At 38.4% G+C, this 23,233-nt stretch overlaps 1 protein-coding gene across 4 annotated transcripts; it reads right to left on the minus strand.

Annotated features, from left to right (window-relative positions):
* Positions 1–606: 606 nt before the first annotated feature.
* Positions 607–23,204, minus strand: Cutc (cutC copper transporter). Of its 4 annotated transcripts, XR_005975288.1 has the most exons (11): positions 23,013–23,204; positions 20,113–20,184; positions 16,844–16,903; positions 15,856–16,065; positions 15,202–15,237; positions 12,565–12,698; positions 8,868–8,895; positions 5,351–5,456; positions 4,181–4,502; positions 2,385–2,486; positions 607–855 (listed from the first exon to the last, which is right to left on the minus strand). XR_005975288.1 is itself a non-coding variant. In XM_041662045.1 (9 exons), exons 1-9 carry the CDS (start codon positions 23,068–23,070, stop codon positions 4,388–4,390), a joined length of 819 nt encoding a protein of 272 aa, XP_041517979.1. In that variant the 5' UTR covers positions 23,071–23,204; the 3' UTR covers positions 4,099–4,387. The 4 variants fall into 4 exon arrangements, 2 of the variants coding, with proteins under 2 accessions (XP_041517979.1, XP_041517980.1); XR_005975289.1 differs by lacking the exon at positions 2,385–2,486 and having other exon boundaries at positions 609–855; XM_041662045.1 differs by lacking the exons at positions 607–855; positions 2,385–2,486 and having other exon boundaries at positions 4,099–4,502.
* Between the last annotated feature and the right edge of the window lie 29 nt (positions 23,205–23,233).

A 23,233-nucleotide genomic window follows, 5' to 3' on the forward strand; every position in this document is an offset into this window, starting at 1 on the left:
GTCACACAGATATTCTTGGTTAAAAATCAATGAGTCACAAGACAAAACAAAGCAAGAACGTAAGATCTACAAAGAGGCGGGGGCTAAACAAATGTGGGAAGGAAATGAGAGGGAAGTAGCCAGATGTGTTATATACACATATGAAGTTGTCAAAGAAAACAGGTTATATATAAATGTGAAAAATTATAGAACACACACAAAGGCAGATGAGCACTGGGTGCATAGCTCAGAGACAGAGTGCTTGCCTGCATCAAGGAGGTTCTAGGTTCAACTATCTGTGATGTTATCCAAGGTTATATTGAATGATTCCGAGGGGAAGGAAGGGATGAATATTCTTAGTGTTTTGTAATTCAGATACAAATTAGAGAATGAGAAACCGATTTTGCTTTCACTGGTGTTTTCATGTATTATCCATTCCTTTACTCTAATTCAGGCAGATACTATTACTTTTTGGTGTTGTAGGTATGAAATGTTCTAGACCAATTTAAGAAAAAAATCCTCACATCTTTTAAAAATTTCAACTTTATTGTAATATACAACTCAATCACTTTGTGAGAAAATTATTTTAATCTACTCAGAGTTATACAATAACCATCTCCTAAAATAAAATAAAAACCCCAAAGAAAAAAAAGAAACCTCATATCCAATTCAGAGCTCCTTGTTTCCGGAACCAGCCAACCCTGAGGAACAAGTGGCACTCTTATCATTTTCCCTTGCTTGTCAAGGCCTCCTGCACCAGTTCCAGGATTGAAGCAGACAGGCGAGGACCAGAAGAAAAGGTACAAAGATCATTTTACTAAGCTGGAGAGCATCACATTTTTTGTTTCCAGGATGTGGTACTTTGAAGGGCTAAAACTGAAAAAAAAAAAACAATAACAACAACAAAAAAAACCTCTAAAATGAGATAGTTGTCCTCATATGAGCTGATGCTAATACTTCGTTAGTGTTTATATTTGTATAAAATAACGAAATGCATAATTCAGCTTTGTTTGGCCAATGGTCATCCTCTACACACTTTACTACAGTTGCCTTCCAGGAATCTAGCCTTCAGACCCTGCCTTCAGAAGGTCTTCCTTAGTTCAATGCAGGTATTTGCCAATATGTGCAAAAAAGCATTTCCTTCCACAATCTTCCACTATTTGTAACTTATGTCTGGTTGATGAGTTATGGTGGTTTAGAACTAAATAGTGGAATGTAAGGTCAGGTTCCCATTCTAATAACTAGAGATAATCTGTAAATCAACATTTTAGTACCGTGTAGAAAATTAAGCTACCAAACAACATTTTACCTAAAGATTTGAACAAAACTCATCCTTAACTCTTATTTCAGTACGAGCTGCAAAATGATTATCCTCTAAAGGATAAATAATATGACCATGAATATCCGTGTGTCAAGTTTTTGCAGACACTCATGTACTTTTAGTTCTTTGGGTATATAATTGCTGAGTCATACTGTATCTCTGTGTTTAACGCTCTAATGAATTCCCAGACTGTTCTACAAAAACAGTTGCATCATTTTACACTCCCATCATCAGTATATGAAGGTTCTAGTTGCTCCACACATTTCCCAGCACTTGGAGTGTGGTCATCCTTGTGCATATAAAAGGGGAATTTATTGTGATTTTGATTTGCAGTTCCCTAGTGACTAAAAAAGATGGCAACCATTTGTAACTTTCATTTAGAAATTTCTATTTAAATCATTTGCTATTTAGATTGTTTTTCATGATTGAGTTTTAAATGTTTTTTATATATTCTAGCTACTATGCACTATCAAATATGATTGTAAAGATTTTCTTCCATTCTATGTCAGTTGCCCTTCTAGTTTATTGATGTTATCCTTTAGAGCGTAAGTTTTTACTTTGGTAAAGTCCAATTTATTCCTATTTTATGTTTGCCACATGTACTCTGCCTCGTCTATTGTCACAGACTTACTACTGCTTTTTTCTAAAAGGTTGTGCTATTGGTCTTATATTTAGGGCTGGAATTTCTTTTACTTTTGTACATGGTATAAAGATCTAGCTCCAATCTTGTGCATGTGGATATCCAATTTTTCCAGTGTCATTTGTCAAGACTCTTTTAACCAAATAAATTTCCTAGAGAATTCTTAAAACTCTATTACATTACTTTTTTATTGCTGTGACAAAACATGATGACCAAGACAAGATGTATTTATTTATTTATTTACTGGTTTTTCAAGACAGGGTTTCTCTGTATAGCCCTGGCTATCCTGGAACTCACTCTATAGACCAGGCTGGCCTCAGACTCACAGAGAACTGCCTGCCTCTGCCTCCTGAGTGATGGAATTAAAGGCGTGCACCACACTGCCTGGCAACAAAAAGTATTTTAAAACAGGACTAAAATGTAGAACACCAAGGAAAGAACTACCTTATTTAATTATATTCATGTAGTGGAGTGTACAAAATGAGTGCTGGCTTCAGAACGCTATGCCTCCTGGAGAGAGGTTTGAAATAGACAGGTCCTGGAAAGCTAACACGGGAGGAAAAAATGAACAGTGAGTGCCTGGTGCTTTAATACATCATCCAGCCAAAAACGATAGTTTAGTTTTTAATGCCTTGTTTAGGAATGAGGGATTTAAGGTTCAAAATATTAGCTTTCTTCTGACTAAACTATAAGATACGGTATGATCCCTGGTACGTCTCATTTGCCCAGGATTGTCCTTTGTGCAACACCCACGAACCAAAGCATCTTAAAGATGACAACTCGATTTGGGGTTAGGAGACCAATGTCCAGGTCTTATAAACAAGCTGAATTTGTTATTAAATCTCAAGGAATTCACATGGCCTCTTAGATCCTTTGTTAATTTGTTTAAATAAACAGAGACGACAGAACAGTTCTTATCTCTGGAAGGTTCGACAGTCCACGCACAGGAGAGGGTCAGCCTAAAACACTACATTGCATTTCTTTGCAAGTTTATATGGTACCACGTCTAGAAATTTGGTTTTGTCTTTTTGTATTTTATGTGTAAGAGTGTTTTCCCTGAATGTAAGTCTGTGTGCCACATGCATGCCTGGTGTCTGAGGAGGCCACAGGAAGGCCTGGGAACTCCCAGACCTCTAGTTACAGGTGACTGTGAGCCATCAGTGGTGCTGGGGATTGAATCTGGGTCTTCTGGAAGAGGAGTCAGTGCTCTAAATTGTTGTTACCTCTCCAGCCCTGCTATTTGTTCTTTTGAGATAAGGTCTCAGTTTGTAGCCTGGGTTAATTTCAAACTCACGGCAATCCTCCTATCTCAGTCTCCTAAGTGCTGGGATTATCGGCTAACTCCAGGAACGTTTAAATTGTGCTTTCGAGGTCTGTGAATTTAACAAAATCCCCAGAACCAAGTTATTCTATCTGCATTGCCCGCAACCCTGAACCACAAATCTGCAAACTTCTTTGCAACTGATCCTGTAATGGCAGAACTTTCATCTCGCCTTTATTGTTTACCATATCCCTGCATTATCTTTAAAGTGATAAGACTTTGGACCTTGACTGGTTCATCCCTCTTTAGGCACCCAGGGGTCGCCTGATCGCTAGAGGTCACCACATAGTGCAGATAACTGAGTGGTAAAGTACACTACAGCCCAGAACTCTGGAACTCAAGCCATCCCCCTGCTTCAGCCTCTCTAGCAGTTGAAATTATAGGCACACACCACTGTACCTGGTTCCAGTACAACACTTACTGCCAAATTACCACTATGTTGGATGTACTTTCTTTTTGAGCTCTGGTTTGCCTTTAACTGTGGTCATCACTCTGTCATCCAACACCTTGAGCCCCTTCAGATAGAAATACAGATTTTTGGCTCCTGTGTTGTTATCAGCACCGATTTTCATTGTGGCTACTGGAAGACCCAAAGAAATAAAAAATTTCACATTGGAAGACACACCTTGCCTCAATTTGGATATCAGGATGTAGTTCAAAGAAAAAAGTCCAAGTCTGGGAATTTTTACACTATACCATTTTACTACAACCTTTACATCCTGTCCTGAGCAACAAATCCAACGAGTACATGATAGAAAGGAAAACTACAAGAAAACAATCTTCCTTCATAATAAACTACTGAAAATATTAAGTAAAAGAATATGAGACTATAACACAACAGAATGAGGATTTTTATTTTACAAATGAAAATACAAAAAAAGTGGACTAAACTGACTCTCCACCAAATCTGATTTCATACCTTAGAGTTGACCTTTGCCACTGTATCAGTGAATTCCCTGAGGAAGAAGCACAGGCTAAATTTAGCCACCATGACAGCAATGACTGGCAGAGAAAAGGATTGCATTGCTGTTCCAATTTCTTTTTCTTCTTGGAAACACACTCCATGGCCACGTGGAGAACTGACGGTTCCGCTCAGTCTTCACAGTGAGTCCACGTCTCTCAGAAGCTAAACTAGGCTGTCCCTTGCAATCGCATACAAAGTCCTTACTTTTGTCACATCTGTTACCTTTAGAGAATATTCTGAATGAGCAAGTGAAGCTCCCATTGCAACAGAGGAATTTCTGCAACAGAAACAACAAAGACCAGATAGATAACCGCATCTGTTGTGAAATACACCCCTCCTTAACTTTACAGACTCACCCATGGCTCGAGAACAGGGGAAGGTCAAGGATGCTGGACTACCATACTTGCAATTTTCATTAATTAATGACTTGAAAAATCTAGTAGCTAAATCTACCAGGCAGGAAATTGGATTTTCTATCTGAAAATGTACATGCTAAGGTCTTCCTTTTTTATGTTGAATCCCTGCTCACCCACCAGGAAATGAGATGACTCAATGAAGCTGTAGGAATCCTCTAGGGTATTGAAAAAAACATAGCAGTCTAAAGTCCTTAATGGTAATAAAATTTCAAAACAACTGCAAGTAAAGAGCAAAGGTAAATGGAGACTATTTACAGTCGGAGAGATAAAGTGGTCCTGAAGCTGCCCTGTACCAATTATTAACTTAGTAAAAGGGACACGTAGAGAACTAGTACACCTGAGTAGATGACTCATTGGATGCTTTACTGCTGAGTAAATTTATAAAGTTCTTACGCCCAGCAATGCTTGAATTAGGAAATCATTTCCACTGAACCAAGTCTCTCTTAGTAGGCCCGCAGACTAGATATAACCATAGAAATGGTGATGGCTAGCACGACTCAGCAAAGGCTATATGAAGGTTTACTTATATTCCCAAGTTACTGTTTATTTCTGGCAGAACAACAATCATTTTAGAAATATTTTTCACCTGAAAAACATAATACTTACTAATCACAGCAATTTATTATTTAATAATGACATTAACTAAGGTTTTCTTATTTAAGCAACCAAAGATTTCATCCTCTCCTGTATGTAAAGAATGTATTTGTACCGAAACTTCATTTCTGAGTCTCTAGAAGATCGAGCAGAACAGTGGAATTCTGTAGCACCTGAACCCTCAAGAATTCTCTGCAGATTTTTATCTGTTATACCGCCTCCTGTTACAAAGAAAAAGTAATACATTAAGTGGAACAGAATGTCACATCAAAGTTAAATACATATAAATCCCTACTTTACACAAAATATTCATTCTAAATATTTCCACTATTTCAAAAATTACTGTCTCTAAGCTAATATGGGGTCAGAAGACAAATAAATAAGATCTATGCTACAGACTCGGGAGAACTTGTAAGGACAGAGCTTATAAAGAAAACCCACTTATCCCTTGGCTTATGTCACAATGCTATGCATTACTGAGTTTGGATTTTAAAAACTATCTGGACAAGGAAAATCATTCAGCACTCCATCATTGCTTTCCCCTCAATGTAGACACAGAAAGTTCAAGATAGGTGTAAGGGAAAAGCTACAAAGGCATCAGAAACGCATCCCTAACAGAGGACCTGTAGCACTTCGTTCCCGCCCAGGGTTTTAAGAACATATTGACTCTACTACAAATGAGACTAAGCAAACTATTTACAGCTTGTTCATCCCAAGATTAACTCTGTTTCATTTCACTGACAAATTTAACTTTTTTTTTTTTTGGGGGGGGGGGATTTTTCGAGACAGGGTTTCTCCATAGCTTTTTGGTTCCTGTCCTGGAACTAGCTCTTGTAGACCAGGCTGGCCTCGAACTCACAGAGATCCGCCTACCTCTGTCTCCCGAGTGCTGGGATTAAAGACGTGCGCCAACACCGCCCGGCCAAATTTAACTTTTTAAAAAATATGTAGCCATGGGGGCTGGAGAGATGGCTCAGAGGTTAAAAGCACTGACTGCTATTCCGGAGGTCCTGAGTTCAATTCCCAGCAACCACATGGTGGCTCACAACCATCTGTGATGAGATCTTGTGCCCTCTTCTGGCCTGAGGGCATACATGGAGGCTGAACACTGTGTACATAATAAACAAATCTTTAAAAAAATGTAGCCAAATATTTTTATGACATTCATTTGATAATCTTTAATATATTTATAACAGCCATACTCTGAATTCATTTCAGTAATTATAAATATGAAATTATTTATTTTCATATTCTGATAAAGAAAATATATTCAAAACATTTAAGATGGTATTAGCTAGGTACTTTGTACTTTAAGCTGTGTTTTCACTACACTTCTTCAGACTCATTAGCTTGGCTTTTTGTTGTTGTTGAACCCTTAAAAAGTGGAAAGAACAAGTCAGGCACAGCGGTGACCATCTCTAATCAGGCTGTGGCAGGATGATCTAAAGTTTGACCAGCCTGGGCTATATAACTGTCTCCTTTGTCTGTGTATCTGTCTGTGTATCTGTCTCCTTTGGCAGCTATATGGCATCTCTTTGACTCTGCCTACTCTTTTATCTCTGTTCAGATATTCCACATGGCTTTGTTCTGCTAAGTTATTGGCCAAAACAGCTTTATTCATCAACCAATAGAGCAGCACATATACAGAAGGACATCCCACATCATCTCCCCCTTTCTGTCTCATTAAAAAGGAAAGTTTTAACTACGTAAACACATGATCAAGAATTATAGTTACAATATTTAGTTGTTAACATTTAGCAAATTAAGAAAGATATTCTATCATATATCATATATCTTTGTAAGTCTAAAGTTTTATATCTAATTTATCTTTTATCATAACTAAGGAAAACTAACTATCTGTCTTCAACTCTTCAAAGACTCCAGAAGGACATAATATTACCTAAGTAAACAGGAAGTGCATTGTAAGCAACTTCCAAAACTCTAGAATTGGTAGAGACATTTCATTGCCTGGACAGTCACCCAAAGTTCTTCTGTAATGTTGGTGCATTCATCTTCAGCCTGAGGGCCCATACTATCCAGCAGACTTTAATGTGAAACAGGAAATTAAAGATCTGTCTGCCTTATAATGGCAAAGTTTATCAGTTACTTTCTTCTGTGTCCTGGCATTTTTTTCTGTGATGAAGCAACACCTTCTTTAGGCAAGTTTAGCAGTGATTTTTTTTTTTTATGGGTTCTACATGTCCAGTTTATACAGCATACCATCAAGCAGTCCAGGCAAGAAACTGAATGGCTAACAAACTCCATAATGAGCCTCTCTGATGTCCATCATCCTCTTGAAAAAAAAAACTGGTGCTGCCAGGAGATGTGTCTCATTGTCATGAAAAAAATCTAAGTTCTTAAAACAATGTAAATGCCATATTCTATAAGTCTTTGAAGTATTGAAGATTATCTATATAACTGAAATATATCTCTGTATATCTAGAAAACCTATCTAACATGACTACAGGTTTGACTATTATAAATGACTACCTATTTATCTGAAATTTTTTTAAATTATACATTACATTTTTTAATGAGCTGTCTAAACATAAATCTTAATCAGGAGCAGAAATATATATACACAGTGTAACAAAATCAGCCTTAAATATGTATCAATAGACCAAGATCCATACCAACACAAAGTATCCAACTATATATCATATCCCCCTTATTTGTTTTTTTTTTTTTTAGAAATTTATTGTGACCATTAATCACTTATAATCAACCCCCTTCAAATGAAAACAAATATTTATAAACAATAATTTTGGGAAATGGGGTGTAGTTTTCTTCAAACTTCTTCCTGCTATTTGTTGGGCAAGGTATTTTTAGGGTTCACAGAGAACTTTCAGGAGGTCTTATTTTGTCAAACCACATTAGCCTGGAAAGAATTCATAGGTTCTCATCTTCTGAGGAAACAAAAACAGAACCTCTTTTCCAAAGCAACATATCCTTAGAAACAAATTTTGAAATTAAGATACCTTTATGTTGGTTTAGCTTAGCAGCCCCCAGAATCTGCAGTCAAAAAATTCAAAGAAAACATAATAATATGCATAATCCAGACTCTCTGTGTATTTTCCATCTTTACGTGGCTTATTTTTCTTTACTCCTTTAATCCATGGACTGTCTGTACTCTTCTTTTTTTTTTTAATTGTAATACTGTTTGGCCAATAGCTTAAGCATAATTCTGGCTTACTCTTATATCTTAAATTAACCCATTTCTATTAATCTGGGCACTACCTACCACAAGGTTGTGGCCTATTGGTAAAGTTTCAGACAGTTCCAGCAGTCTTCTTTGGCAGCAACATGCCTTCTCCCTGACTCTGCCTACTCTCTCTCTATATCTCTTTCAGCTGGCACAGAGGCCTGTCTGTACTCTTCTATATGACTTCTACTGTCTCTTTAAAGACTTTATTTTATTTTTAGTTTTTAAAAACTATTTCTTTCTCTTTATAACTGTCTACACTCTGTTTCCTCGCTCTTCAAGCCTATGTACATTTCTAAACACACTGCCTAGAAGTCTCCCCAAGCTCTCTCTGTTTTCATGTGGGTGCAGGACCCCACGTGGGCACACCACTCATTTGCTCTTTCAACCCTCTATTTCCATATTAGCAGAAAAAAACAGCGATAAATACCTGGCATCACCACAATCCTGCCTTTTGCCTGAAAAGGGGGAAGAAGTAAATTTTAGTATCTTTCTCTCAATTGAGATTAATAAGTATATTTTAAAAATTTAAGTTACTACTAATACTTAATTTTTCAATAGTTCTCTCTCTCTTAGGGAAAAGACAGTGGGAAAGAAAAATGTTCAGTATTATAAGTTTTTTCTAGAAAGATTGTTATTCTATTGCCTTAAAATGTATAATATTATAAACATAAAGAATAGGTATAAAAATAAACTCTATAATCATACCACCTTAAGAAAAATCTTACTGGAAAAATCACAGAAAGTTTGAGTTTCTGGTATGCAGAAGAATGAAAATAGGTGCATATAAAATTTTAGCAGAAAAGACAATTTAACATAATTGTAAGTTATGATGGTGAGAGTGGAAAGATGGGAATCCACTCAAATATTGCCTCATCAACTAAATATCAACAGAATAAAGCCATACATTCATTTAATTGAAAATATAAGAATTAATTTAATTTCTGACATTATCATGTGGCCTATCCATCCTCCTCACCTTTCTCAAGCCTCCTCACCTATTAAAATCATATGTAAGCCCCTTATTCTAACTATCTCTTTGAGTTATATTTCTTTGCTAACACACACACAAGAATATACAGTTATGTGCACACTTTTTTGTTGGCTTATTTGCCCCAGGAACTAAACGTAAGAGAGAAGAAAGGAATTAATCCCTTTGACATGGTGAACAAAGAATGTTCCTATTGGCATGGAACTTTAAACATTAAAAGAAGATGAAACAGATAAAGAATATTTGTATAATAAAATTTCAGATAGTGAGTACAATGGAGGTAAAATATAGTCAGGTAATAAAATAGAGACTGAGAGGAAGGGGGTGATTTCACAAAATTACTGTTAGAAAAATTAACTGGAGCAAAGATGTATCATGTTCTCAAATACATGAGAGCAAAGCATCCATAAAACATTCACTATCTAAGAAGTTGAAATGATCTTAGGAGGAGAAGTCACATTTATTTGTTTCTTACAAATGAAAGCTTTCTAAAATAAAGACAAATATTTTTAAGAGATAAAGATTATCATACTTTTTGGCCTTCTATAAAAGATTACTTAGAATAATATATTTACCTAACACTATCAGAAGTGGTTAAAAAAATACACAAAACATTGAGCATCGTAATAATCTGAAAAACAAAACCTTATGGTATAGTTTGAACATGAAATGACCTCCCACGGGCTTGGTTGCCACCTAAAAGACTTTGGGGAAATGACTGTATCATGAGGACTCTAACTTTACGAATGGAATAATTCTCTGATGGATTAAAAATCTGGATAGACACCCAGACTGCACCCCTCCCTGGGCTCCATACTCTGGCCTACGACTTTGGAAGAAGGCGTTGGCTTTATGGGAGGCCAGGCCCAGCAGAAAACTTCTGCTGCACTAGGTGCCATGTGTACCAGGTATCCCAGATGCCAAGCACTTTTCCCCAGAACTTCAGAGACTACACAGGCACTTGGAATAGAAAAGGCAATGTTGGCACCCAAAACTTCAGAAGTTTAGCAGACCACAAAAACACCAGCAGAGATACCCTACTGGAACTGAAGACTTGCTAGTCACTAGAACCCTTGGACACTTAGGCCAGAAGATCAGGGAAGAAACAAAAACCAAGTGTTGGGACTTTGGACCCCCAGACCCTGAATTTTCTATGACCCTTTGTCTGCCAGGGTAAACAGATTGCTTTCCTGTGCTAGTAGCTGCTCTGAGCAACCAATGCTAGCAGCTGCTGAGCACGTGACCCTAATGGCAGGAGAGTGGTTTCTGGTGGCTTACAGCTGAAGGATTCTGAGAGCTAGGGCGTGGACAATGGTCAGGGAAGGCACTATATAAGCTGCCCAGGAACACAATAAAGTTGGCATTCTTGGCGTTCTTGTTTCAAGAATGACCCGTGTCTCTGTCTATATGTGTGTATTTTAATTGCCAGGTGGTTCCCCCAACTCAGAAACCACCTTCCCTACTGTAGTACACGTAGTACAGGCACTACAGGACCATAGTACAGGTAGTAGTACGGACATTACACCAAGGAACAAAACAGCCATCCAATAAAGGCAAACACAGGCATTAACACCTAGAATCAACCCAAACCCAGATGCCCAAATGCCAGTGTAATAATGTACTTATTGCCTGTATATATTTTATATAGTTATTGTACTTATTCTATATAGCTTTTTTATATAACCTTCTTTATTTTAGACAAAAAAAGGAGGGGGGAATACAGTAATATTTTGTTTATACTATAACAAAGTTTGCCTCAAGATCAGAGGGTGGAGCTAGCCACTAGTTAACCATAGAGGGCTGAAGGTCTGTACAGACAGATAGGAAGTGATGTGGCTGGGTAGAGAGAGGAATATTAGGTGGGAGGAGACAAGAGATCGGTCCCCTTTCAGATGAGGAGTTAACAAGGTAAGAGTTGGCTGTGGCTTGCTCCTTTCTCTCTCTGACCTTTCAGCATTTGCACCAATATCTGGCTCCAGGTCTTTATTATTTGATGTGGGAGGTCATCTGTCTGTGTGTTGCTTTTCCTAGTAAATGAATAAAGAAACTGCCTTGGCCTATTGATAGCGCAGAACTTAGGAAAGCGGGGAGAAGGCACTGAATGCTAGGACAAAGAAGGGCGAAGTCAGAGAGAAGCCACAGATCCTCCGCCTGAGACAGACACCGGTTAGAATCTTTGCCAATAAGCCACTGTCATGTGGCGATATACAAATGAATAGAAATGGGCTAAATTAATATAAGAGTTAGCCAACAAGAAGCTAGAGCTAATGGGCCACGCAGTGTTTTAATTAATATAGTTTCTGTGTGGTTATTTTGGTTCTGGGTGGTTGGGACAAACAAACAGTCCCGGGCCCTCTTCCTCTTCCTCCAATTATCAATACTAATTAGAACTCATGCAGCACCTGGTTCACCAACTATGTTTTCTATTCCAAAACATTTGGGCTTCCCCATAGTCAACGACTAAACATAAAATGTTGTTTAGCAAGGTTTTCAAGGTTCTACATACTCTTTTCTTCACTTCAAATTCTGTTCATTCTTCAGTACCTTAAGTCATGCCTGCAGAAACAATGCCCCAACCCTGACAAGACCTACACGTTGAACAGAGAAACTCTTGCAAACTGTCCTCTGACCTCCACAGACACGCCATGGCAAGCATATGTGCATCACACACTAACAAATGTAAAAAGATTTCTTAGAGCAATCTCTGACTGCTCTACAAATCTAGTTTACTCACATCAGAAAATAATCCTAATATATTGATAGTTGGAAAGAATTAAAAAGAACATAAGTTTTAGGATATATATACAGAGATGACAACTGTAAATTTAACAGGGATTCCCCTGCATATACATAGATTGACAGTAAAAAGATGTGGTATAAAAATAAACAAGACTAATGACAGAGAAAGGTAAAACTTGCTGTCTAGGATTTGATCTAAAGTGCCCCGGTTATTTAAAATACCCATGCAATAAATAAATAAATAAAAATCATATAAATATGTCACTGGCTCTACTTTCTTCCATAATCACCAAGACAGTAATATTCATTTTTATAAACTAGCTGAATAGAACAGAATATTATGCTGATTATATATATATAGTAATAGGATGTTCAGAGTAACCACAACCCCTTGTACCTCATCTATGAGTTGCTTTATTAGAGGCAGTCCTTCGAGTGCTGAACTGTCACATCCGCTGGTCAAAACACGTTCAAATCCCAAAGTCAGGAGGGTCTGCAGAGCTGCCATTGGATCATGAACCATATCGAAGGCTAAAATAAGTAAAACTCATTTGAATTTTGAACTGAAATATCCTCTAATTCAATAGGTTCCAAAATGTAGTGTGTATATATACATATTATAATATATATTATGTATAATGGTACCTTAGATTTATATTGGCTTACAATAGGTAATTATGAAATATTCATAATTTTTATTTAAAATTAGTCAAGGTAAAGCATTTAAACCACAGAAACAAGAAAATGCTACAAATTAGAGTTTCTTCCTTCCTTTCTTTTTGAGACAGGTTCTCATCATGTAACTATAAGTAGCCTGGAACTCACTATGTAGACCAGGCTGGCCTTAAACTCATAGTGACCCATCCGTCTCTGCCACTAGGGTTCCGGGATTAAGGACGTGCACCACTAGGCCTGCTCCAAGAGTTCTTTTCTTCATTCCTAAGGGTTCTTTTTATTTTTTAAGAGTCAGAGTTTGCCAGTACAAAACTCTGCATGCCACCGGTAATAGGCACGGCCATTTTATCAGCAAGCATTTCAATAGGAGCATTTACTTGGACAAAGAGAAGACGTGACAAGTTTCAAATTTTCAGTAATCACAAGTGTTTCTCTTTAAAATAAAATTTAAAATTTTAATTTTAAAGTAACTATTAAGTTTCTACAGGTAACATTTAGCTATGACAATGCTGTAAATGTGGTCACATCTGGAAAAGTGTTCAAAGGCCGCAGACAAACTATACTGCAGAAACGGCACATTATACTCACCTGTCCCAGGAGAGACCTGGCCTCACTCTCACAGTCTGAGTGGTTTGCCTGATACACTCAAGGCTCATAGCTGATTGTTTTCAACAGACAACACGAGGTTTCGATTCTGTTCTACTAAGATATTTCCTTTCTCAAGTCAGGCATGGAGGCACAGGCTTGTAATTCTAGCACTCAGGAGACAAGAGAGGAGGATTCCAAGTTCAGGGGAAGGGAGGAAGGAGAGAGGAAAGGGATGGGGCTTCTCTCTTTAGAACAGTAAGAGAAGTGGCCTAGGAACCTTAAAAAAGAAAACCTACTTCTGCTTTGGTGCTCAGCACTAGTATGAGATACAGAATTCTAGTTTATGGGGGCTGGAGAGATGGCTCAGTGGTTGAGAGCATTGCCTGCTCTTCCAAAGGTCCTGAGTTCAATTCCCAGCAACCACATGGTGGCTCACAACCATCTGTGTTGAGATCTGGTGCCCTTTTCTGGCCTGCAAGCATATACACAGACAGAATATTGTATACATAATAAATAAATAAATATTTTTTTAAAAAAAAAAAAAAAAAAGAATTCTAGTTTATGGAGATGAGGCACTATGGGTCCTGGGGACACACTCCCTTTTCTACCCTTTACTGGACACAGGCAGCTGCTGTCATTCACAAGTTTTCCTGCTTTGGTGCCATCACTTTCCCAACAGTGGTTACACTGCCTTATTAAATAAACAAGCGGGCAAAAAGTGGAACCAAGAACACTATTAAAACACAATTTTCATTTCTATAAATCGTGAAAATATTTCTGTTAGACTTATTAGAGAAAGATTAAGAAATAGAAATTTGAAATCATCTTTTAAAAGTTTAAAATTTTTAAATATATTCTATGTGACTGCTTCATTTTTTAAAACTATTAAGAATGACAAAATTTAAACTACTTTTTCAGATAAATGTTCACTAATTTAAAAATATTTTTGGTGTGCCTGGCATCAAGATGCTGACAGACTAATATCTTTTATTGCCTTTTTTTTTAAAAAAAAAAAAAAAAGAAACACTGCTAGTACCAAATCAAGACAAGTTTCTGGTACTGTCATAATTTCAAAGGTAATAAATACTTTAATCTTAATTTCTATACATGGAGACAGATACTGGCAATTCACTCTAAGCCTATTTAAAAAGAAGAAAAGCATTTAACACTTTCTCAAGTATCACTGTTTTGACTAAAGATTTCTTTTCATCTGCAATGGCGGTGCCTTCTAAACACAAGTGACACTTGTCCCTCGATTTTGCCAAGGCCTCGTAAGACTTAGCCAAAGTACAGGGGAACTATAAGTATTAGCATCTATTCTTCCTAAAAAGGTCTGATTCTTGTTCACACATCTACTTTGTCTTCCCACAAGAAGTCTCTATTTGACAAAGCTGACCTCACTGCTAGCTCTAGGAATCGTTTTGCCTGGCACAAATAAGCCAGGAGGTACACTTCATTTCAATGGCCATGATTTACTCCTTTTAGGACTGTATATGATCTAAGGTGATCTAATAAATAATGAATCTCAGGATTGCTACTAGGTTGGACACAGACACTGCAGGCAATGTTTTCTCTCTCCTCACGTATATGCTACCACCACCTTCTTAACAAGGTTTCGTAACAGAGTTTTCAAGCTTTCTAGGCACCAAACACCATTTCCTCATCTATAACTAGCTAGTATCACTGTTAACACTACAGAAGGGTTGTGCCATCTGGTAAGATCTGAAAACTGACAGCATTTAACAAACCTATTAGAACAGAAATGACTCACCTCGGTGAAAAGTGACCGGCAGAGGACGGCAGAGAGCTATAAAGACAGTCATGCAACCAGAGGAGGCTCATTATTATTTGTAGAATTCTCCTTGGGTAAAACTTTTATATTCTCTTCTGCTAAGATACTGAACTAAAACAGTAACAAAACGGCAGTCTTATAAATTCAAAAGTCCTATCTTTCCTCTAAACTCTGACTTTCATATGAAGTATAACTATCTATACCTTAGGGTACCAAACAAAAATTACATGAACTAAAAAGACAACATTAAATCAATTACTTGGATACTCTAAGGATCGTCAAGAAAAACTCTGGCCTCATAATGTAGATATTTTGCATTTATCCTCTCCACTTTCTCTCCTCATTATTGACTAGAATAACTTCTCAAGTTTCGGTGTATTGGTTAATGCAATCAATGTAAATTTCTCTTAAACTCTGCAAGAGCAGAACCTGATCTACAGCAACAAAGGAGTACCAACAGGGCTTTGCCATGTATACCCTCTACCCCAAATAGTTAAACAACTTTTTTAAAAAAATAGGTTAGCTTAAGTATATGCAGGTACGTCTGAAAAATCAATTTTGTATTTTTTTTTCTGCATCAGGAGAATGTGTATATGTGCTAGAGGCTTTTACACCTCAGCTACAAATTCTTACCCACAAGAGACATGCACAGCTCTTTGTCAATGTGTCCATCTTCAGTCAATGCCCCAAATACCAAACCATCAGCACCATAAAGCTTGGCAAGACGAATGTCAGCCTTCATCACTTCAATTTCACGATCTGAATATAAAAAATCACCTCCCCGTGGTCGAATCATCACAAAAACTGGAATCTGGACATTTTGTTTTACTACTTGAAGGATACCTTTAAGAAAGAAGCAGACTAAAGTTCAACTATAAGCTAAGAGATCTGGAGAAGTTATTAAACTATTATTGGTCATATATAGTTATTCTTATGTATCATTTCCAAAGGAAAGGAGCAGAAGAATCAGAGGATAATACAAAGGGAAGGAGGCCTATGGGGAACGGAGGCAGCCTTGAGTGAATGTGTAAAGAACGGATGAAGTTCTTAGTGAATGTGTATTATTAACAAGGACCAAAGCTTAGACCCATGGCAATTGGCAAAGCCTTCCTCTGGTCCAAGTTGACCAATGAGTGTAAAAACTAGCAACTGCAGCTTCCTCCTCTAGATGATTGCACCCTAAGACTGCTCCCTACAGAGACACAAGGGGAGACCAGCTCACTCCTCTAGCTGCGCTGTACACAAGGAACACGCTGAGGCTCCAGGATGCTGCACTGTAGGTACAGAATAAGCACCACCAGAATAAGCACGATCCATCCATCCCAACTTCTCTGTATGTGTGTGTGTGTGCGTGCACAAAAGCCAAGAGATAGAGAGCAAGGCAGAAGGGCTGAAGATACTCAAAAGCACTTGTCAGCTGATATAATAAAAACAATTTACCTTCCAATCTCTTGAGGCTTGAGGACAAAAATATGTTTAACTAAAAATATGTTTAATTAAAACCTTTGATGATGTGATTTACAACTATAAGTATTTCTACTTGGTAGCATGGTCTAACATTAAATAATCAGTTGTTGCTATCTCTGTACGAGAAATTTGGTGGGAAAAAAAAGATTCTTACCCATGCTGGGCGTGGTTCCTCCCTCCAATAAGCCAGCACATAGTTCAATCCGACCAGCACCTTTTTTAAAAACATATTTATTTAAAGTTCCTATGATAAGACAACTGTTTATCTAAATATAAAAAGAACCTGAGAGCTTAACAAAGAAATCAAAATATAAAATTAGAGTAAAATTTTTTTTTTTTTTTTTTGGTTTTTCGAGATAGGGTTTCTCTGTGGCTTCGGAGTCTGTCCTGGAACTAGCTCTGTAGACCAGGCTGGTCTCGAACTCACAGAGATCCTAGAGTAAAAATATTTTAAATCTCAATTGTATTCTACAACCCTCATTGTGTTACTGATAGCCAAATAAAGAGTTAACTCAAGTTAAGCCAGTTCTCTTAAACTTTGTCTTAGAGTTGTCGCGCACAAGGAATAAAGACATTATTGGATAGAAAACAGTAGGATGTTAACGCTCAACCAATAAGAAGGAACATCAACTTTTTAAAACATTCCTTATTACTCTAAGTTTTAAAACAAAACAAAACAGTTAATTTGTTGTAGCTATTGAGATAATTTCAAGATGAGGTGAATACTGGTAGCAAAAAAAAAAAACTGTCAAACTATTGGGGTCATGTTACAAAAAAGGTCTCAGGGACAAGGCTCTCACTAACCAAAGACAGGATATTTTAAGCATTAACAAAATAACTATGATAAATTAAAACACATGTCTAAATCTAGTTTTATAATGTTAAAACAACTCATTGGAGGGTAGCAAACAGATGTGTTATTCTGGAAATCAGAGAATAAAGAAGGCAGTCTTTCTCCCTTCCTCTCATACTAACAAAATTTCAACACAACCAAATGTTAAAAAAGTTGTTCTTTCTAGTTGTATACTAGACACTAAATAAATAAATAAATATTAAGCAGGGCGTGATGGTACACACCTGTAATTCTAGCACTGGGAATGCTAAGGCAGAAAGATTGTCATGAGTTCAAGGTCAGCCTCAACTACAAGTAGGTAGTGGTATCCTATGTCCCTCCAAAAACAAAAGAACAAACAAAATTCAACCAAATATATATATTTATGAATATACACACATATTAGATTGACAAATGACTGGAAAACTTATAAAAGATAGACCAGTTTGGTAACACCTGAATTCACTGAACAATCTCAACATCATACCCATGCACACACACAAAGAAAAACACAAGATGCCCTCCTAATGTAATACAGCAGGATACTGCCTATAAAGCAATTTTTAAAAATTATTTTTATTTCTAAATTTTTATTTTAATTTTGATGTTTTGAAACAGGGTCTCTATAGCCCTGGCAATTCTAGAATTTGCTGTGTAGAGCAGACTTGCCTCAAATTCATAGAGACCTGCTTGTCTTCATCTCCTGAGCGCTGGGGTTAGAGACATGCACCACCTTGCCCAGCTTATTTACTTTTATATGTATGAGTATTCTGCCTGTACGTCTGTGTACCATGTGTATGTATGCCTGCTGCACAGAGGCCAGAAGAGGACATCGGATTCCCTGGAACTGAACCACCACGAGGGTGTAGGAACTGAACCCACAGCCTCTGAAAAAGCACCCAGTGTGTGTAACCAATGAGCCATCTCTCCAGCTCTAAGAAACAATTTTATTAAAGCTCAATTCTGAATTGGACTTTAAACTCAACAGGGAATAGAGAGATTAGAAAAAAATATCAAATGGCACCACTTACATAGTCAGCAAAATTGGGACTGTGGTGCTCTGAGTGATGAACATCATAGTGCATCTAACAAATAACTACGGAAAAAGAGAAAAAGAAACCCTTTTTAAAAAAAACGAGGAAATCATAAAGTATGGTAGTACATGTCTGCGATCCTAGCACTTGAAAAGCTTAGGCAAGATGATCACAGTTTGAGGTCACCCTGGGTTACACAAAGACTCTCTCAAAACAGCCAAGAATAAGAGATGTAGCTTTAGTAATACTGTACCCAGCATGTACAAAGCCCTGGGTTCAATTCCCCCAGGACAAGGGGGATTACCTGTTACAGCAATGATCAACCCTTCATTCCTTCTTATTGCCATGAAGGGATTTTACATTTTCAAAGGTTTCCAGAAATCAGCAAGGACTGACAGTAATCAAATGTGTCCAGAAAAACTGAAAACACGTAAATTGCTCCCTACCAAAAACGTCTGCTGAACACTACTGACCATGACTTAAAAATGGTTGAAGTTTGTAATGATTATCTTTCATTGTCAATTTGATTAGATTTGGAGTCATCTTTGAGGGAGTTTCCAGAGCAGCTTGACTGAGGAGGAAAGACCCACCCTGAACATGGGTGGCACTAGTTCATGGCCGGCGTCCCAAAACCAAAACAGAAAGAGGAAGCCAAATGAGCATCAGTGTCCACTTGTCTGCTTCCTGGCTGCAGACACAATGGGATCAGCTGCCCCAAGCTCTGCGCCATGCCTTCAGAGCCACGATGGACTGAATCCCTCAAACTGTGAGCCAACATAAACTCTTCCTTCTTCAAGTTTCTTTTGCCCGGTAATCTGTCACAGCAAATTTTAACTACCAAAAAGTTGTTAAAATTATTTTTCTGATAATCTCATCTTGAGATGATGGAAATGCTTATGGTTCTCACAAAAACAAAATTAGAACACAAAACAAAACAGCACCTATGGTAAAAAGATAAGACCTCTAAAAGCATCTAGAATTTTCATTCTTCAGTACTGGGGATTGATTACACGTGCTACTGTGCTTTGCCACTGAACTACTTGCTCAGTCCCCTGTATTTTAAACTATTTCAAATTCTTAAATTTGTGTCAAGTTTGATAAAAAAAATCATGTTAATAGATGCTTGCCATAAAATGTGACCTGCTTGGGGGAAAGAGGGTATTAGACAGTAATCTTCCAATAAATTTTTGGTTTTGCATTACTTTCTAAAGCCAAGGTTTCCCCATCTAGCTCAAGCTGGTCTCCAACTTTCAACCCTCATGACCTCAAGCTTCTCTGTGCTGGGATCACAAGCACGTGCTGCCACGCCGCGCTCTTCAGTAGGTTTTCTAGTTAGCTGTTTCTGAAAGGACCGCTACTGTCCAAGGGATGACAAGGGCTTTATCTTTTTTTAATGATGTTTCACTCTATAGCCAGAACTGACTTCACAGTGATCCCAGGAGTCTCAGCCTCCCAAGTGCCCAGCTTGGCCAGGGGATTTTGGAGGTCAGTTCATAGGACTCATTCTCAGACCCTAAAAAGGTTGTCAACCACTATTCATTATCTAGTCTCCCTTACCTCCTCTTTCTGCATTCATGGCCGACTCCACCGAGTCTACACACACTTCCATAAGAAATCCATTTGGTGCTCCTAAAGGGTACAAACAACAGAAATTCTTGAAGGAACTAGCGATTCATGCCAATCTTCCACTAACACTTCCGTTTTTGCTGCCTGAATGTGCAACAGAGAAACAAACACACGTACTCAGACCCATCCACGTGGTAAAATGCCACACTCATTCAAATTGGTGAGTCCAGACTATGAAACAGATATACAGACATACGCAAAAGAAGCCAAAGTGAAACAATTTTTAGTACATAGTAAATGTGAAATTAACCTTCCTAAACCACAGATCTCATCATTGTGTCCCAGCTCAGACTCTCGGAACATTTCTCAATGCTAACAGTTAAAAAGACTAAGTATTTAAGGGCTGGAGAGATGGCTCAGTGGTTAAGAGCACTGACTGCTCTTCCAGAGGTCGTGAGTTCAATTCCCAGCAACCACATGGTAGCTCACAACCATCTGTAATGAGATGTGGCGCCCTCTTCTGGCTTGTGGGCATGCATGGAGGGAGAATGTTGTATACATAATAAAATTAAAAAAAAAAAAAAGACTAAGTATTTAAAATGACTTCGAATCCTGGTGCCACCATTTTATTCACTGTGTGGCCCTAGACAAGTTACTTTTCTATAAAGTAGAGGTTTCAATTCCTGACCTCAGAGTAATCAACACTGAGATGATTTACATAAATGGTACATCCACTAAACATTATCTCATATATATATATGAGATATATATGAGATATATATATATGAGATATATATATGATATATATATATATATGAGAGATATATATATATATATTTGGAGACAGGATTTTTCTGTGAAATAGTTGTAGCTGTCCTGAAACTAGCTCTTATAGACAGGCTGACCTTGAACTCAGAGAGATCCACCTGCTTCTTCATTAACATTAATAAACTATATCTTATTTCTTCTTTATGACTTCAGTGTTCCTCAGTCTCCATCTTTGCCAATGAATATACTATCCCAATGATAAAATCCTTCTAGTTTCATCTTCAAATGCTAAACTTCTCCAAGGATCATACCAAGTCACATTTCCATGGTTTTTTTCTCCCAAAGTAGAAAGATCTAGCTCCTTCTGTATCTAATAACTTATATATTTCTCATTCAGACCCTAGTTTCACCCCTTAGGAGATAAATATCTGATCTCTATGGTTGACAGGAAGTTCCTTAGTAAGGTCATTACTTAAGAGTTTTGTCTCTCTCAGCAAGCACAGGAGCTACCATGCTAACAAGTCACCCAAATATACCCTAAAACCTGAATTACAAATTTACATGTTAATATGAAAAAGAATGGTGTAAGCAGCTTTGAGTTTTTCCTGCAAGTTAGTTTTTTTTTTTTTTTTTTTTTTGGTTTTTCGAGACAGGGTTTCTCTGTGGTTTTGGAGCCTCTCCTGGAACTAGCTCTTGTAGACCAGGCTGGTCTCGAACTCACAGAGATCCGCCTGCCTCTGCCTCCCGAGTGCTGGGATTAAAGGCGTGCGCCACCACCGCCTGGCTCTCTGCAAGTTAGTTTTAATTAAAGATTTGAATGCTGGAGCCTAGGAAATGGCTCAGTGGGTACAGCCATGTACTGTGCAAGCCTGACAACCCAAGTTCATCCCAATATATTTAAAATTGGAAGAGCTACCGCCTCTGAGCTCCACATTCACTATGCCACATGTACCCACCCCACACAATAACGATCACTACACTCATACTTCATGTATTGCTCTCTTTAAAAATAGTCACCATATTGTGGTACTGGTTACTAATGGGCAGTGAATTTGTAATGGTTTTTACTTTTCTATATTGCTTGACTTTTTCGACCTAACATTGCTTTAACGATGAAAAATTACTTTGAAAAACACAAATCTGTCACCTCCTAAAATGAAGTTACAATTGTCGTTTATTTAATAAAAGACTATCAGTCCCAAGATTGGGACTCAAATGTTAGCCTATGGCCTTAAATAACAACGCACTAACTCCACAAATCTGATAGCCACATCAACAGTCACACCCCTGGGCCTGACAACGCTGAAGGATTTAGCTTCACAGGAAAGGACGGGAATGGCTACAAAGACTACAAAAGGAGCCCGGGCAACAACGTGTTTCGTAGGGATCAGAAAAGACGTTTGGGGCAGTAGCGCTCAAAGTAAGATACTCCAGGTGGCTTTGGGGACTCTGAGTCTGAGGCCTTACTGGCCTTTTTCTACCTTAGCCTCTCACCAATGGAAACGTGTCGGATGGAAGTGTAGGTATGAGAAATCAGCTATCTTCCATTATTAAAGAGATCTGCAAAATCTTCCACATTAAAGAGATTTGCAAAACACACAGCATTGCCACTTATACCATTTTATTTAGGAATATTTATCCTTCGTAAAAGTTATACGTGTTAATATATAATAGGTATTTTACGGCTATTTTTTAACTTATCAGTCAATACATACTTTTTAGGACAGTAAGTCCTAAGAAAAACAAACGCGAGAACCGCTGGTTTGGAGAACCAAGAGTTCACTGAGTGGGAAGAGATTTGCTGCGATAGCCAGACCTGGAGGGCTCCCGCAGGAAGCAACGAGTCCCGCGTAACCAACCCAAAGGCTGGGCAAACAGACGCCACTAGTCACCGCACGTTTATTATCCACTGCAGCGACAGGGAGGTGGCAGGCGACGGTGCTCTCTTGTGACCCAAGGGGTTTCGGGGGATTGGGGGAAACCTGCGGGAAAGCGTGACCCGCAGGGACCCCTAAGAAGTGTGGGGACTTGCGGGAAGCGTCACTGCCTGGGACCCACGAGGAGCTTAGGAACCCACCCGGGGTCGACCCGCACACCACCCCCTGCCTCGTCGCCTTCCGCACCCGCCTTTCCCGACGGCATCCACGCCGGTTTCCGCTCGCAGGAAGCCCCTTTCTTCATGCTTCCCGCCTTCCTCCCTCGCTCGCCTTCGGTTTCCACGGAGTCCCCGCGGCTGCGCGAGCCACGGAGGAGGCGCGTTCCCGACGCCCGCGCCCCGTAGAGTCGTAGGCGCAAGCGCAGTAGCCAGCCTGGGGGGTAGGGGGCGAGGCGCACGCTCGCGGTG

Source organism: Microtus oregoni, unplaced genomic scaffold (genome assembly GCF_018167655.1).
Source record: "Microtus oregoni isolate MIOR12 unplaced genomic scaffold, Mior012 000012F_ref0000307, whole genome shotgun sequence".
NCBI classification, from domain to species: domain Eukaryota; kingdom Metazoa; phylum Chordata; class Mammalia; order Rodentia; family Cricetidae; genus Microtus; species Microtus oregoni.